General features: G+C 43.8%; 1 protein-coding gene across 3 annotated transcripts in view; it reads left to right on the top strand.

Annotated features, from left to right (window-relative positions):
- The first annotated feature begins 3,874 nt into the window (after positions 1-3,874).
- NAA25 (N-alpha-acetyltransferase 25, NatB auxiliary subunit) overlaps positions 3,875-16,630 on the top strand; it is a 73,809-nt gene continuing 61,053 nt past the window's right edge. The window contains exon 1 of one of the 3 annotated variants that reach the window (XM_027576434.2): positions 3,875-4,398. In XM_027576434.2, coding sequence (XP_027432235.1) covers positions 4,341-4,398 — 58 coding nt within the window. In that variant the 5' untranslated portion in view covers positions 3,875-4,340. The remainder of the gene's footprint in view (positions 4,399-16,630) is intronic. The other 2 variants (XM_027576435.1, XM_027576436.1) reach the window with 2 other exon arrangements.

Raw genomic sequence — 16,630 nt, 5'->3', positions numbered from 1 at the left:
ACACTGCACTGACTGAAAGAGCCAGGCACCCCTATCTGGGGTATTTTAAAGCCTCCTCAGCCTTAGGAATGATTTTCCATGAGGATCACAGATTATCTTTGTTGGAGACCCTCCTGTTCTCTGTAAGAATTTCTCCTTGCACTTGCTGCTGGAATTTTCTCCTTTAGCTAGCCTTGGGATGGAGTTGGGCTGAGAGTTTCTAATACATTTGGTTTTAAAAAAAATAGCTCTCCCCAAGTATTAAAAATGATGCATTTAAAAAGTTTTTATTTTATTTTGTGGGGCACCTGGCTGGCTCAGTCAGTAGAGCATGTGACACTAGATCTCAGGGTCATGAGTTCGAGCCCCACCTTGGGGGAACTTAAAAAAAGAGATTACTTAAAAGAAGAACAAAATCTTTTTTTTTTTTTTTTGTAATTTTAGATTTACAGAAAAGTTGAAAAGAGGGTAAAGTTTACATATACTCCTCACCCAGTTTTTTTTTTTTTAAGATTTTATTTACTTATTTTAGAGAGAGACAGCGTGCACTGTTCACACGCGAGGGTGTAGGGGGAGTGGAGGGGGAGGGAGAGGGAAAGAATCTCAAGCTGACTTGTGCTGAGGGCACAGCCTGACTTGGGGCTCGATCTCACGACCCTGAGATCATGACCTGAGCCTGAACCAAGAGTGGGATGTTTATTTTATTTTATTTTATTTTTTAAAGATTTTATTTATTTATTTGAGAGAGAGAGAATGAGAGAGAGCATGAGAGGGAAGAGGGTCAGAGGGAGAAGCGGATTCCCTGCTGAGCAGGGAGCCCGATGTGGGACTTGATCCCGGGACTCCAGGATCATGACCTGAGCCGAAGGCAGTCACCCAACCAACTGAGCCACCCAGGCGCCCAAGAGTGGGATGTTTAATGGACTGAGCCACCCAGCTGCCCATCACCCAGTTTTCTTCAATGTTAACATCTTACATGTACATTTATCAAAACCAAGAGGCCAACATTAGTACAACACTATTAACTAAACTCTAGAGCTTATTTGAATTTCAACTGTTTTTCCACAATGCCCTTTTTCTGTCCCAGGATCCCAACCAAGATACCACATTACTTTAGTTGGCATGTCTCCTTAGGCTCCTCTGGTCTATGACAGTTTCTCTGTTTCCTTATTTTTCATGACCTTGACAGTTTTGAAGAGTATTGGTCAGACATTATGTAGAATGTCACTCAAATTGGGTTTGTTTAACGTTTTCCTCCTGACTACTCTGGGATTATGGGTTTTCTGGAAAAATACTACAGAGGCAAAGTTCCTTTCTCATCATCTCATGTTGGGGTACATGTTATGAACATGAGTCATTACTGGTAACGTTAACTTTGATCACTTAGTTAGGGTGGTTCTTACGAGGTTTCTCAACTGCGAAGTTACTAGTTTTTCTTTTCTATACTTAACTCTTTGGAAACTGGTCAATAATTCCAGGGTGTGGATTTGGGAGTGAGACCACCACAAATTTCACCACAGACTTATTGTGTGATCTTGGGCAAATTACCTGATATCTCTATGTTTCAAAATTTTCATTTTAAGATGAAGATCGAAATGGTGCCCATTCCACCAGTTTGTTGAGTGGAATGAGAAGATGTATATAAAAGAGCCTAGCACAGTCTCTGGCACATAAGTGCTCACTGATGCACACTATGATTATTGTTACTATCATCACTAGTTTTTTTCTAGGCATGTATATTTAAATTTTAATAGCAATTGTTAACTTGCTGTTTTGGTAGATTCTAAAGACTTTTGATGGGTGCCTGGCTGGCTCAGTCAGTAGAGCATGTGACTTTTTAAAAAAATTAACATATAATATATTATTTGTTTCAGGGGTCTTTTTTTTTTTTTTAAAGATTTTACTCATCCATTTGACACAGAGAGAGAGAGAGACAGAGAGAGAGAGCATGTGGGAGCATAAGCAGGGGGAACAGCAGAGGGAGAGGGAGAAGCAGACTCCCCACGGAGCAGAGGGCCCGATGCGGGGCTTGATCCCAGGACCTTGGGATCATGACCTGAGGTGAAGGAAGCCGCTTAACCAACTGAGCCACCTATGTGCCCCATTTTTTCTTTTCTTTTCTTTTTTTTTTTGAACATGTGACTCTTGATCTCAGAGTTATTAAGTTCAAGCCCCATATTGGGTATAGAGATTACTTAAAAATAAAATCTTAATAAAAAAGTAAATAGGGGCGCCTGGCTGGCTCAGTCGGTTAAGCATCTGCCTTCAGCTCAGGTCATGATCCCAGGGTCCTGGGATCGAGTCCCGCATCGGGCTCCCTGCTCAGCAGGAAGCCTGCTTCTCCGTCTGCCTGCTGTGCTCTCTCTCTCTGACAAATAAATAAATAAAATCTTTAAAAACAAAAGTAAATAAAAACTTTTGATCTAGATGCTTTAATTAGTATTTTTCTTTCTTTCCTTTTTAAAATTTTATTTATTTATTTTTATTTTTTTTAAGATTTTATTTATTTCTTTGCGAGAGAGAGAATGAGAGAGATAGCACGAGAGGGAAGAGGGTCAGAGGGAGAAGCAGACTCCCTGCTGAGCAGGGAGCCCGATGTGGGACTTGATCCCCGGGGCTCCAGGATCATGACCTGAGCCGAAGGCAGTCGCTTAACCAACTGAGCCACCCAGGTGCCCTTTTCTTCTTTTTTTTTTTAAGATTTTATTTATTTGTCAGAGAGAAAGAACGCACAAGCAGGGAGAGTGGCAGCCAGAGGGAGAAGCAGGCTCCCTGCTGAGCAAGGAGCCCGATGTGGGACAAATTAGTATTTTTCAGAGTGGTCCTCAGATTGAATTAGCATGTCTGGGAGTAGGCTCCAGGAAACTCATGTTTATCAAGTTTCCCAAGGGATTCTGATGTGCACTAAAGTTGGAGAATCCTTTCCTTGGACACTAAAAAGCCAAGAAAGGGAGAGGGAAGGAACATCAGTAGAATGGGTCAACCCCAGCTGGTCAAGGATGACACTGGGGACACTGTAGTGCAGGGGATGACTCTGGTTCTCTACTCAGAAATACCTGAGTTTGAATCATAGTGACTAGTGTGGCCTTACGTTAGGTTATGACTCTACTGAGCCTGGCACACATAAGTGGCTCCTTCCCTCTCCAAGTCTTTGACAATTATCACTTTTTCAGCTAGGCTTTCCCTGACCACATTATACATATAAGATTGTCTCCCTCCCGCACTCTCCAGTCCCTGTTTTACTTTTCTCAGAATCATTTATCACCACCTAATATGCTATCTATTTTCCTGTCTCTCCCACTACAAGTAAAGCTCCATGAAAACTTTGTCTACTTATTGATGTAGCCTCCGTGCCTAAAACAAAGCACGGCACATAATAGGCATTCAATAACTACGAGTTGTATGAACTGATTTACTTTTTCCCTCCAGTTTTACTGAGGCATAATTGACAAACTAACTGCATTACTATTTTTTAACTTTTTTTTTTTAAAGATTTTATTTATTTGACAGAGAGAGAGAGAGAGACAGCGAGAGAGGGAACACAAGCAGGGGGAGTGGGAGAGGGAGAGGCAGGCTTCCCGGCAAGGAGGGAGCCCGATGAAGGGTTCGATCCCGGGGCCCTGGGATCACGACCTGAACCGAAGGCAGACGCTTAACTACCGAGCCACCCAGGCGCCCCTGACTGCATTACTATTAATCTAGGATGCTTCTTAGCTGGTTGAGCCCCAGGCGAAGGGTGAAGGGATCTTGAACTTTTCAGGCTTATTGTTACTGTTGATCAGCGTCCTTCCCCCCCTCGCCCCCCTTTTTAAGTAAGATCTGTGCCCTAGGTGGGGCTTGAACTCATCAACCCCAAGATCAAGACTCTCACGCTCTACCCATTGAGCCAGTCAGGCACCCCAGATCGGACAGACCCCTTTTCCCCACTGTCCCTTGGGTCAGTCTCCCAGAGGAGTTCCCGCTTCCTCAACAATTGGTCACAGACAAGTCTAACTGGTCCTCCCTCAGACACAGGATAAATACGATAAGCAGGAGCAGCCGAGCCCCAACTTTGACCAAGAGTTTCTCCCCTCCTTTCCTCACTACCCAGTACGTGACTCGGAAGGGATTTCAATACGAACAGCCGTCTCTTCCACCCAGGTTGATTCCATCGGGCCAAAGGAGGAAAGTGTCCTATTGAAGAAGCCACTGCGGTACGGGTAGGGGTCAGCGGGCTGGAGGGCTTCCCTTTCCGCGCAGGAGCGTTCAGTCGCAGCTCCGCGACTATCGCGATAGAAGAGCTGGATCGGCGCTGGCCCTTTAACAGCCCCTTCCCGAGGGCCTGCCCCGCGCGTGCGCACTGCGGTTCTGCGCTTGTCATCATGGCGACGCGGGGCCATGTGCAGGACCCTAACGACAGGCGCCTCCGGCCCATTTACGGTGAGTGCCTGGGGCCAGCCTCTTGTCGGCCGGACGCGTCGAGAGCTGCTGAGGCCGGGGCGAAGGTCCAGGAGGGGCGCTGAGGGGGCGGGCGCGGAGCTGGCGGGCGCGGGGGGCGGACCGCGCGGGCCTCTAGGCCGCAGCCCCGGGCCTCGCGTAGGCGCTGGCCGGGCCTTCTTGAGCCCAGCGGTGGCAGCGGCGCGGTCCAGGCAGGGTCTGGTCAGCAGAGCTGGCCCGACGTGCGAGACACACTGTCGCTGAGACGTGCGCTGCCCGCAGGCTGCGTTGTTAATGCCGCACCAAGGAAGACCCAGGATCTCAGGTGGATCCCAAGCCAGGTGAAAGCTGGCTCCGGCATGAGGGTGCGACACTCTGCTTGAGGGAAAATTCCTCACTAAAGACATTTTACTTAGGAGAACCGGGCCTCGGGGGTCGTCTGACTAGTTGTGCTCGGTGCATATGGAGAAACAGGTCCAAAGAGGGGAAGGGGCTTATGCAAGGTCACCCAGATCGAGTCAGGAGCAGGCCCTATTCGAGGCTCCTAATCCAGAGCTCTTTGGTGGAGAAACAGCTGCTCTGGGCGCACGTGGGAGGCGGGGTGTGTGTGGGGGGGTCGTGGGCCCAAAATAGCGGTGAAGAGACAGTGTTAGCTCTTGTCAGAGGGGCATGCAGGGCTGCTGCAGGGCTTTTCCTCTCTGCAGCTTCTCTGGTTTCTCTGCAGCTTCCCTTGTGCTAAGTGGATCCCCCTCCTTAACGCTTACCTCAACTCTCAGGCATTCAGACCTTGATGTCATCCTGCTTACCCGGCTGTGAAAAATCAACAGATTTGAGTCAGGGAGAAACACCTTTTCAGTAACCAGGATGTTCTGTAATTGGGCAGTGGTCCTTTTTGCAGTTCCTCTCTCTCCTCATAGATAGTTGGTGTGTCTTAGTGAACAGTGAGGAAGGCTTCAAGGTCAGTGGTTTTTGCCAAACTAGACCTGGAACTTATAGTGTAAATGTTACTAAATGGAGGTTTCTCCACATGGCTGAGATCATTCAACTTTTTTGGAGGAGGGGGCAACTTTATTTCTGGCACGGTTGGTCCTGCTTTTAAAATTTGTATGATGCTTTACTTACAACTCATTTGATTCTAGCAACAACCTGTGAGGTGGGAAATAATAGCTAATGTATCTAGACCGATTATTATGTTATTCTCTGTGATTAGCCCTTCACATGGCTTATCTCATTTAATATTCACACATTCTCATGAAGTGGATAGTTTTTTCCAGTCCTGCAAATCTCCCCCCACCCTTTTTTCCCCACAGATGAGAAAAATGGGGCTTTGTTGATAATTGTTTAATTTGTCTAAGGTCATTCTGCTAACATTTGATGGAGTTAGGGGCCTAACCCCAGTGTCCCAAGCTCACCCTCTTAACCACTGCTAGAAAATTCCTCGCTTTAAGGGGAAGACACTGACTTTCCAAAGGTCACACGGGTGGTGAGTGGCAGAGATAGGACTCTATTTCCACTTCCCCATGGTGTATGTTACCATACCCTCCAGTATATATTTTCAGAGGGCAGGGATGAAATAAGGATGATTGAGGGTAGGAACTGAATCCAGCCAGGGTCCACAGTTTCTAGCTTATTATGACTCTCTGCAGCAGCAGCTGCCTGCAGACATTTTTTTTTTTTTTAGTTTTATTTATTTAAGTAATCTCTTCACTCATCATGGGGCTCGAACTCACGACCCCGAGATCGACCCCAAGATTGAGTCGCGTGCTCCTCCTACTGAGCAACCAGGTGCCCCCCTCCTTTAAACTAAAAAGATTCAGTACTTTTCTTTTCTTAATATAAATTCTAGTTAGCTAACATGCAGTGTAATACTGGTTTCAGGAGTAGAATTCAGTGATTCATCAGTTACATACAACAAACACCCAGTGCTCATCATAACAAGTTCCCTCCTTAATACCCATCACCCATCTAGCCCATCCCTTACCCACCAGATTCAGTACCTTTTTTTTTTTTAAAGATTTATTTATCTATTTTAGAGAGAGCACTCATGTGCTTGGAGGAAGGAGGATGGCGGGGGAGGGGGGGAGAAGCAGAGGGAGAGGGAGGAAAAAGAAACCCAAGCAGACTCTGCATATGGAGCCTGACTCGGGGCTCGATTCCAGGACCTCGAGATCATGACCTGAGCTGAAGTCGAGTCTGATGCTTAGCTGACTGCGCCATCTAGGTGCCCCCAAGATTCAGTATTTTTGAGAATAATTGGATTTCTAAAATTGTTCTTGAGGACCAAAGGAAATGCCTTTGGTGTCCCATAAGTCATTTAGAAATAACAGTGTTTTGAACTACTCAGTAAGAAAAATCTTGTCCATTTCACGTTGCTAAACATTAGGGTATGTTAACTGGAAGTGACAAGTTGTATTGTCAAACTGAAGCGAGAATTATGTAGCTTTTGTTATAGTTCATGGGGTGAGTATTAGACGAAGCTTCCTTTAAGAATTTCAAGCAATTAGGGGCGCCTGGGTGGCTCAGTTGGTTAAGTGACTGCCTTCGGCTCTGGTCATGATCCTGGAGTCTCAGGATCGAGCCCTGCATCTGGCTCCCTGCTCAGCAGGGAGTCTGCTTCTCCCTCCGACCCTCCCCCCTCTCATGTGCTCTCTCTTTCTCTCATTCTCTTTCTCTCAAATAAATAAATAAATCTTTAAAAAAAATTTCAAGGCAATTAATATCAACTGGCAGGAACAGGAAAAGAGAGGGTACCAACTGTCCTTGACTTCAGCACTTTTGACCTCCAAACTTTGGGACAGCCCTTGCTTTTGTGTTTAAATATATTAGTACCCCTAAACCACTATTGTTACTTGAATTCAGACATTTATTAGCTGGTAAATGAAAAGCTTATGCTTGGTAGATAGTGCTTGCCCACCAGCCAGAAGTTCAACTGTCAGCATTAACTGAGTGCTTGTTTGTATGCTAACTGTCCTATTAGGTAGTAAGATTATTGTGATCACAGTAGTAAACTAAAGGCCAGAGATTAAATTGCTCAGAGTTAACAGCTAGTAAATTGTAGATCTGGGATTTGAACATAGGCGTTGTCACTGAGAGCCCAGCTCTTCATTGAGTTCAGAATTAGCAGCATCACTCTCTTTGTACAGCATTATTTGTACTGCCAGGGTTTTAGCATTTTACAGCTGTTGGAAACTGCCTGTAACCTCAGCTCTTGCTGAATATTGTTTAGGGTAGAAGTGGACAGTACTGTATAGGTGATTAACTGTGAAATTGTGGTGAGTTGAGATGTGGTGGGTTGAAATTATATTTTCATTGTCCAGGTTTAGAATAACTTTTCAGAAAGCTCATTAGTTGAAACATCTTCAGAGTGCTTCTCATTACTTATAAATTGGTAAGTTTAGGTATTATATTTTTAGTGTTTGAAAACCACGCCTGACCTTACTAGAACACCCACTTTATTCATTTTCGTTTTGCTAAAATTATTGTCTTGTGCTATGTGGTTCTTTACAGATTTTGTACTCTGACATGACTTGGTGAGCGCCAATGCTTTTTTCTACCATTATTATTAATTTAAAAATGTTTTTAGTGGCTAGGGGGACAAGCAGGGTGGAAGTGATGGTCAAGTATGGCACATCATAAATTTGTGTAGAATACAGGAATTGCTAGGTCAGCAATTGTAAAATAGAGAAGTTTCAAAGACAAAAAATATTCTCATAGTTTTTAGAATGCACATACATATTTTTATTTACTTTCCTGTCACACGATCTTTTGTTCTCATCTGTCTTACTGGCTTTCAGTCTTGCTATAGTCTGGGTGAGGTGTAACATACTTCCTAGCTGTGTTTCCTGAATGATAGTGACTTTTTAGTGAGTTAAGACGTTTCCCTTTGGTGCCTGGCCAACTCCAGGTAATTATTCTGCTATAGTTCATTAGTAAATGCTCCCAAGTCCTCAATCCAATGTGGTGTTTATTCTGAGCCTTCTGTTGGGCATTGTTAGCCCTGCGAGTCATGTCCTGTTTTCCCCGAGGAGTGGCAGGGCGTCTTGGTGAGTGAAGATTATCTTGTCCTTCTTTAGAAAAGTCACTTGGTACAACCTGTTTTCTTTCTTTCTTTTTGTTTTTGAAATTATTATGACCATTTTAAAAGGTCTGACTTAGGGCGCCTGGGTGGCTCAGATGGTTGGGCGTCTGCCTTCGGCTCAGGTCGTGATCCCAGAGTCCTGGGATCGAGTCCCGCATCGGGCTCCCTGCTCCTTGGGAGCCTGCTTCTCCCTCTGCCTCTCTCTCTCTCTCATGAATAAATAAATAAAATCTTAAAAAAAAAAAAGGTCTGAGTTAGACCTATACATTCTAAAGCATTTTAGACTTAAAAGAATGATTTTAATGCACAGAAAATTCCTAAAAGAATACATAGAGTAGAGCATGGTGAGAGCATAGGTCAGGTTTAAGAGACTAATGCTTTTCATGTTATGCCCGTATGAACTGTTCGGGTTTTTTTTTTTAATTATTTTTTAACCATGGCTTGCACTGTTTCTGTTATTTAAAAAATTAGTTGGGGGTGCCTGGGTGGCTCAGTTGGTTAAGCGACTGCCTTCGGCTCAGGTCATGATCCTGGAGTCCCAGGATCGAGTCCTGCATCGGGCTCCCTGCTCAGCAGGGAGTCTACTTCTCCCTCTGACCCTCCCCCTTTCATGTGCTCTCTCTCTCTCTCAAATAAAGAAATAAAATCTTTAAAAAAAATTAGTTGGGGCACCTTGGTGGCTCAGTTGGCTGAACGTCTGACTCTTGGTCTTAACTCAGGTCTTGATCTCGGGGTCATGAGTTTGAGCCCTGCATTGGGCGCCATGCTGAGCGTGGAGCAGAGTCTCCTTAAAAAAAAAAAATTAGTTGAGGGGTGCCTGGCTGGCTCAGTTGGAAGAGCATGCGACTCTTGATCTCGGGGTTGTGAGTTCGAGCCCCCCGTTGGGTGTAGAGATTACTTAAATAAATAAAACTTGAAGAAAAAAAAGAAAGCTTTAAAAAATTAGTGGAAAAGATTTTTAAAAAACTTAAATAGTATGAAGCCATCACTAGTCATTGGTTCTTTGAACTTACTGTTGTGTTGTGGTCACTTTGTATGTATGCATCTCTCATTTTCCTGATAGACTACTCAATTTCTAGAAGACTTTTTTTCCCCCTATATGGTTTGTTCATTTCTGTATTCCTTTTTTCATTCACCTTATTTATTGAGGGCCCAGTATGCGCTAGGCACAATGTAGATTCAGGGAATGAGTGAGTACTGAACAGCAAAGCAGAGACATGGTTTCTGCTTTCAAGGAGATTGTAGTTTCAACAGATTTCTTAAAAATAATGGTGTACATAATCATTACACTTGTGTACATAATCATTACACTTGTGTTAAGAGCGCGCGCACACACGCACACACACACACACACACACACACACACACACACACACACACACACACACACACACACACACACACACGTTGGGAGTGGTGGGGGGAAAAGGGAGAAGAGCAGGGAGCCTGACGCAGTGCTCTGTCCCAGGACCCCGGGATCATGACCTGAGCCAAAGGCAGATGCTTAACCGACTGAGCCACCCAGGTGCCCTGTGTTAAGAGCTTTGAAGGAAAAATGTAGGTTCCCATGAGTGCATACAATGTGGGCATCTGAGCTGTCAGGGACAAGACAAGAAAAAGTTCCCTATGGAAGTGACATCTTACTTTGAACATGAAAGAAGAGCAGAGGGTTAGTCAGGCAATGATGGAGGGAGCATGTAAAAAGGAGCTTGCTCTACCTTATGTGTTGGCAATGCGAAGATTGGTTGAGATGAGGCTACTGTGGTAGACAGACTCAGCTTTGTAAGCCATTTTAAGAATTTTGAAATTTGTTTTAAAGATAGTGGGAAGCAGTGAAGAGATTTAACCAGGAGAGTGAGGTTATCAGGCTTGCAGTTTAAAAAGATAGCTCTGAATATTCTGAGGGAAATAGTTTAAAAGGGGGCAAATGAAGGCTGTGAGGTAATTGGTTAGGAGGCATCATTCCTTTTTAAATTTAACCCCTCCCAGTCATCTTGCGAGTAGTAGATATTTAACAAAATTTGTTGACTGAAGGAATGTTTTACCTACAATTTGTATTCTTGGTAAAAGCAAGGCTCCTATTCCAAAGCATTTAGAATTTTAAGCAAAGTGGGGCCTGGGTGGCTCAGTTGGTTAAGCGACTGCCTTCAGCTCAGGTCATGACCCCAGGGTCCTGGGATCGAGCCCTGCTTTGGGCTCCCTGCTCCGCGGGAAGCCTGCTTCTCCCTCTCCCACTCCCCCTGCTTGTGTTCCCTCTCTTGCTGTCTCTCTCTCTCTCTCTCTCTTTCTCTCTGTCAATTAAATAAATAAAATCTTTAAAAAAAGAAAAAGAATTTTAAGCAAAGATGGAGCTATGTTGTATTCAGTCTTTTTTTCTAAATTGGAGCAATATTTTCAGTAGTCTTTGAAGCTCTTGTAGGAAGTGGAAACAGTGTAGGTTGTCATTTTAGCTGCCCTAGAGACTTTCACAACAGCTTCAAGAACACACAGCCTAAAAGCAAGCTTGCTTGCTTGCTTTTTTTTTTTGACAAGACTGATCTCTTTTTTAAAGTAAGCTCTATGCCCGACATGGGCATATGCCCGACTCATGACCCTTAAGATCAAGAGGCGCATGCTCCACAGACTGAGCCATGAGCCAGCCAGGCGCCCTAAGACTGATCTCTTTCTTACTGTCAGTATCCCTAAGTATGATTGGACAAATTAATCCCAGGGCCTCTTCTACCAGGCACGTAGGCCCGCATGTGTCAGGGCCTACTGCTGCCTGCATATGTAAGGAAGAGTCACTTCTGTTCAAATTGTTACCCAGGAAGGTGGCTGGCTTAGTCATTTAACAGAATTTGATAGTCTCTTGCCAATGATTTAACCCAATGTTTTCCAGATTTCTGTCGTTCTTCCATCTAGTGTGATGATTCTAGCTTTATTTAGTATTATCTGTGCTATTATTTACTTAATATTTTTCTCTAACTTGATTTTTAACTTAAATTTATTTAAAAATAATCTATATCATTATCATTAATGGAGGACCTGTCACTTGTGCTGAGAAAACAAAGTGATAAGATGAAAACAAAACAGTGTTGTTAAAGTCTTAACTAGATTCTGATATTTGTGTAGCTCTGAGTCTGAAGTCTGTTCCTTTGCTGTTAAAAGAAAAAACATTAGAAAGTATTAAAGAAGTGGCTGGCTTAGTTGGAAGAGCATTCAGCTCTTGATCTTGAGGTTGTGAGTTCGAGCCCATGTTGAATGTAGAGATTCCATTAAAATCTTAAGGGAAGAAAAAGTATTAAAGAAGTGACTGGCTAACCCTAAACTGAGACTGTCTCTTTAATACAAGGGAAACATTGGAAGAGATCAACTTCTCACTGTGTTACCTAGTGCTGACTGCAAGGACCACCTAAAAACATTTCACTCAGAGAGTGGTACCCATGGTTTGCAAACATTGCTTTCATCTATGCATCATCATCAAACTGTTTCCTATGCCTGATTTGTGGATGGCTGATTTTGGCTTATTCCTGTTATTAAGGGAACACCAGTCCTCATGGTCAAACCACAGTTACCATTGAATAAGTTTTGTTTGTTTGTTTGTTTGTTTGTTTATTTATTTATTCAGAGAGAGGAGGGAAGAGGGAGAGAAAAACACTAGTACACTCCATGCTGAGCGTGGAGCCTGACACGGGTCTTGATCCCATGACCCTGAGATCATGACCTCAGCTGAAACCAAGAGTTGGATGCTCAACTGTGTCACCCAGGGGCCCCACCTTTGAGTAAGTTTTAAAACAACTTACTAAAAAGATTTAGGATATCAATTTATTTATATATTTATTTTAATTCATTTTTTTTTTAGAGGAGAGGGACAGAGGGAGAAAGAATTTTTTTTTTTTGTTTAAGATTTTATTTATTTATTTGACAGAGAGATAGAGAGCACAAATTGGCAGAGTGGCAGGCAGCGGGAGAGGGAGAAGCAGACTTCCCGCTGAGCAGGAAGCCTGATGTGGGGCTCGATCCCACGACCCTGGGATCGTGACCTGAGCTGAAGGCAGATGCTTAACCGACTGAGCCACCCAGGCACCCCGAGAAAAAGAATCTTAAGCAGGCTCCATGCCCAGTATGGAGCTGGATGTGGGGCTCAGTCTCATGACCCTGAGATCATGACCTGAGCCAAAATCAAGTTGGAGGCTTAACCTACTGAGCCACCCAGGGGCTCTGGAATATTGTTTTTATTGGCCTGTTTTCTCCAAGGGCTACATAATTTATATTCCAGAGTCAGTAATGTAAAATGAAAATAGACTTTTACCATCTAGGCATCCAGGAGCGGGGAGCCTGACAGCAGACTGGCTGAATGTAGTGGAGTGTCTTAAACTTTTGGGTGCAAGGAGCAGAAGCCCATTGACACAAGCTCTAGTGAAGGGGCCTTGCTATAAACCCTGGTGGGAGCCTAGAGCAGGGATGCAGTGTTCAGGGTTTGATGGAAACTGGAGATGGGATGCCTGGGTGGCTCAGTCATTAAGCATCTGCCTTTGACTCAGGTCATGATCCCAGGGTCCTGGGATTGAGCCCCGTGTCAGGCTCCCTGCTCAGTGGGAAGCCTGCTTCTCCCTCTCCTACTCCCCCTGCTTGTGTTCCCTCTCTCGCTGTGTCTCTCTCTGTCAAATAAATAAATAAAATCTTAAAAAAAAAAATAAAAAAGCAACTGAAGAGCTGTCAGGATCTAAAGCTTTTTTTTTCTTTTAAGATTTTTAAAAATTTATTTGTCAGAGAGAGAGAGAGAGCACAAGCAGGGGGAGTGGCAGAGGGAGAAGCAGGCTCCCCATTGAGCAAGGAGCCCAATGTGGGACTTGATCACAGGATCCTGGGATCATGACTTGAGCCAAAGGCAGACACTTAACCACCTGAGCTGCCCAGGCATCCCTAAAGCTCCTCCCCCCCAATTTTCATCCTTGCTTTTATCTGTGTGTGTTTATTCTCTGCTTGGTTCTTCAGACTGGGTTTTTTTTTTTTTTTTCCCCTGCCTACTCATCAGTTTACCCAGGGCCCAACATGTTGGCTTTGTGGCCACACCAAGATGTGACCTCTCTCCACGAGCTTAAATTAATCACACTGCCCTGCCCCCAATCCTTTGATAAAGATAAGTGACATTTTTAATACTTTTATAAATGTTATGTGAATGAAGAGGCAAGAGACAACTCCTTTTCTTCACTCCCCATCAACTAACTTGTATCCCCTAAGGCGTCTTCAAAATGGAAATTCTGGAGCTGCCACTGGTAATGTCAGACTAACAATATTTATTTCCTTCCAAATGAGGTTCCCCATAGTTTCTGACTCTGGCTTTGTGACTCATTGTTGCAGTTAGAGATTCCCAGGGAGAAACCTGATTTACCCTTAGGTTAATATCCACCCCATTGGGTGTAGTTACAAGGTCTAGACGTGGTCATCCAATCCTACCCCTGCAGTAGAGGCAGTGGAAACCATTCCCAGAGAAGAGGGCATGGGCAGGTAAGTACAGAGGGAAAGGTTAAATGCCCTTATAGTCCTGACCTCTGGTCTCATCCATTTATGGGCAGATCCTCAGAGTTGGGGTCTTATCACGGATGTTTAATTACTCTTCCGGGTATGCTCTAAGAACGTGGAGTCTTACAGGAATGAGTCAGAAGTAACTTAGAACTGACTCAGAAAGAGATCTGCACGTTATTAGGAAGAGAAAGTGTCCTTTATTGAGCTGAAATATCTCTGTCAGGCATTCTGTAAGGACAAATGATGGCATATTGGCTGAGCTATTTAAGAAAACTGGTGTTAGATATTTGGGTAGTTAGGCCAAGTTTGTATGCTTTTAGTTTTCTGGTTCTCCAGTCTCTCCACCTGAGTATTAGGTCTTTGATCTTCCTTTCTAGATTGCGATTGCCTCCACAGTGAGTCTGTCTCTTTTTGATCTTCCTCCTTAGATTGTGATTACCTCCAGAGTAGGGCTTCTTAATCTCTTCACCTAGCATATTTAGTGCTTATCTGTGTTATGGCATTGAAGAAAGACTGAAGAGATGAAACTCATGGGCTCATGTGGGTCTGTTTTAAGTTTTAGTCAAGTATTCATTGGAGGAAAATGGAATTCATTAGGTAAAATGATAGTCTATTTCTGTTATTTGGGGCACTCTGGGCCACGAGGGCCATAGATTATTTTGAGTTCTTTATGTTTCCTTTGTCCCTATGCTGATTTGGGACCTTGATGGACAGAGTGGGACCATTAGCGGTAGTAGATTCTGAACTGGCCCGCATTCAGTCATCTTTCTATAATTAGAACTGACAGCTACCACCCATGTTGCCCACCTATAACACTTCTCACTTTCCGTCTCTGGAAATGAATCTTTGCTTTGTGTGTGTGTGTGTGTGTGTGTGTGACACACATTTGTTTTTGTTTTTGTTTTTAATCTTATTTATTTGAGAGAGAGAGAGAATGAGAGATAGAGAGCATGAGAGGGAAGAGGGTCAGAGGGAGAAGCAGACTCCTCGCTGAGCAGGGAGCCTGATGTGGGACTCGATCCCAGGACTCCAGGATCATGACCTGAGCCGAAGGCAGTCGCTTAGCCACCTGAGCCACCCAGGCGCCCGACACACATTTTGTTAATGTGCTTTATTTGTTAGAGCAGTTTCAGGTTTACAGAAAAAAGAGTGGAAAAGTACAGAGTTCCTATATATCCCCACACTCCCACTCCCTCCCCCCAGTTTCCCCTATTGTTAATATCTTGATTTAGTGTGGTACTTTGTTTCAGTTGCTGAGCCAATATGATAGGTTTTTTATTTTTTTATTTAAAAAAATTTTTTTTAAAGATTTTATTATTTGAGAGAGAGAGGGATAGAGCACAAGCAGGGGGAGCAGCAGAGAGAGGGAGAAGCAGGCTCCCTGCCGAGCAGGGAGCCTGATGCGGGGCTTGATCCCAGGACCCTGGGATTATGACCTGAGCCGAAGGCAGACACCCAACCGACTGAGCCACCCAGGCACCCCAGGTTTTTAAATTTTTTTTAAAGATTTTATTTATTTTTGAGAGAGAGGGCTCACGAGCATGAGCGGGGGAGGGGCAGAGGGAGAAGCAGATTCCCTGCTGAGCAGGGAGCCCAATGCAGAACTCAATCCCAGCACTCTGGGATCATGACCTGAGCCACCCAGGAGCCCTGATAGGTTATTTTTAACTAATATACATAGTTTACTAGTTTACATTAGGGTTTCTTCTTTGTGTTGTACCTTCTGTGGGTTTTGACAAAAGTATGATGACCTATATCCATCATTACAGTATCATACAGAATAGTTTCACTGCACTAAAAATTCCCTGTGCTCCACCCATTCATCCTTCCCCCAGGCCCTGGTGACCACTGATTGTTTTATTGGCTCTATACTTTTTTGCCTTTTCCAAAATGTCATATAATTGGAATCATATAGTTTGTAGCCTTGTCAGATTGGCTTCTTTCACATAGCAATATGCATATAAAGTTCCTCAGTGTTTTTTTGTGCCTTGATAGCTCATTTCTTTTTATCACTGAGTAATATTCCATTGTATGGCTCTATCACAATTTTGTTTATCCATTGGCCCATTGAAGGACATCTTGGTTGCTTCCAAGGTTTGGTAGTTGTAAATAAAGCTGCCATAAACATTCGTGTGCAAGTTTTTGTGTGGAGGTAAGTTTTCAGCTTATTTGGGTAGATACCAAGGAGCATGATTGCTGATCAAATGGTAGAGTATGTTTAGCATTTGAAGAAACTGCCAGAGTGTCTTCCAAGGTGGTTTTACCATTTTACCTTCCCAGCAGCACTGAGTGAGAGGTGCTGTTGTTCCATGTACTCACCAGCATTTGATCCATAACTTATTTTGAGTTACCCATGCCTCATCTGCCCCTACACTGATTTGGGACCTTGCTGAGCAAAGAGGGATCAGGTAGTAGTAGTAGTAGGTTGTGGACTGGCCTGTTTGTCATTTTTCTGTATTTAGAATTGACAGCTACCACCATTTTCCATTTATGACACTTCTCATTTTCTTCTGGATCTTCTCATCTGGAAATGAATCTTTTCTTTGGTTAGACTTTTGGATAATAATTGATTCCTTTTTTTCCATAACACAATTCTATAACAGGTCTGAGAGATGACTATAGGAATATAAGATCGTATTCTGGACCATC

This window comes from Zalophus californianus, chromosome 14 (genome assembly GCF_009762305.2).
Source record: "Zalophus californianus isolate mZalCal1 chromosome 14, mZalCal1.pri.v2, whole genome shotgun sequence".
Taxonomy (NCBI): domain Eukaryota; kingdom Metazoa; phylum Chordata; class Mammalia; order Carnivora; family Otariidae; genus Zalophus; species Zalophus californianus.
The sequence above is the reverse complement of the archived record's forward strand: the minus strand, read 5'-3'. Positions and strand labels throughout refer to the sequence as shown.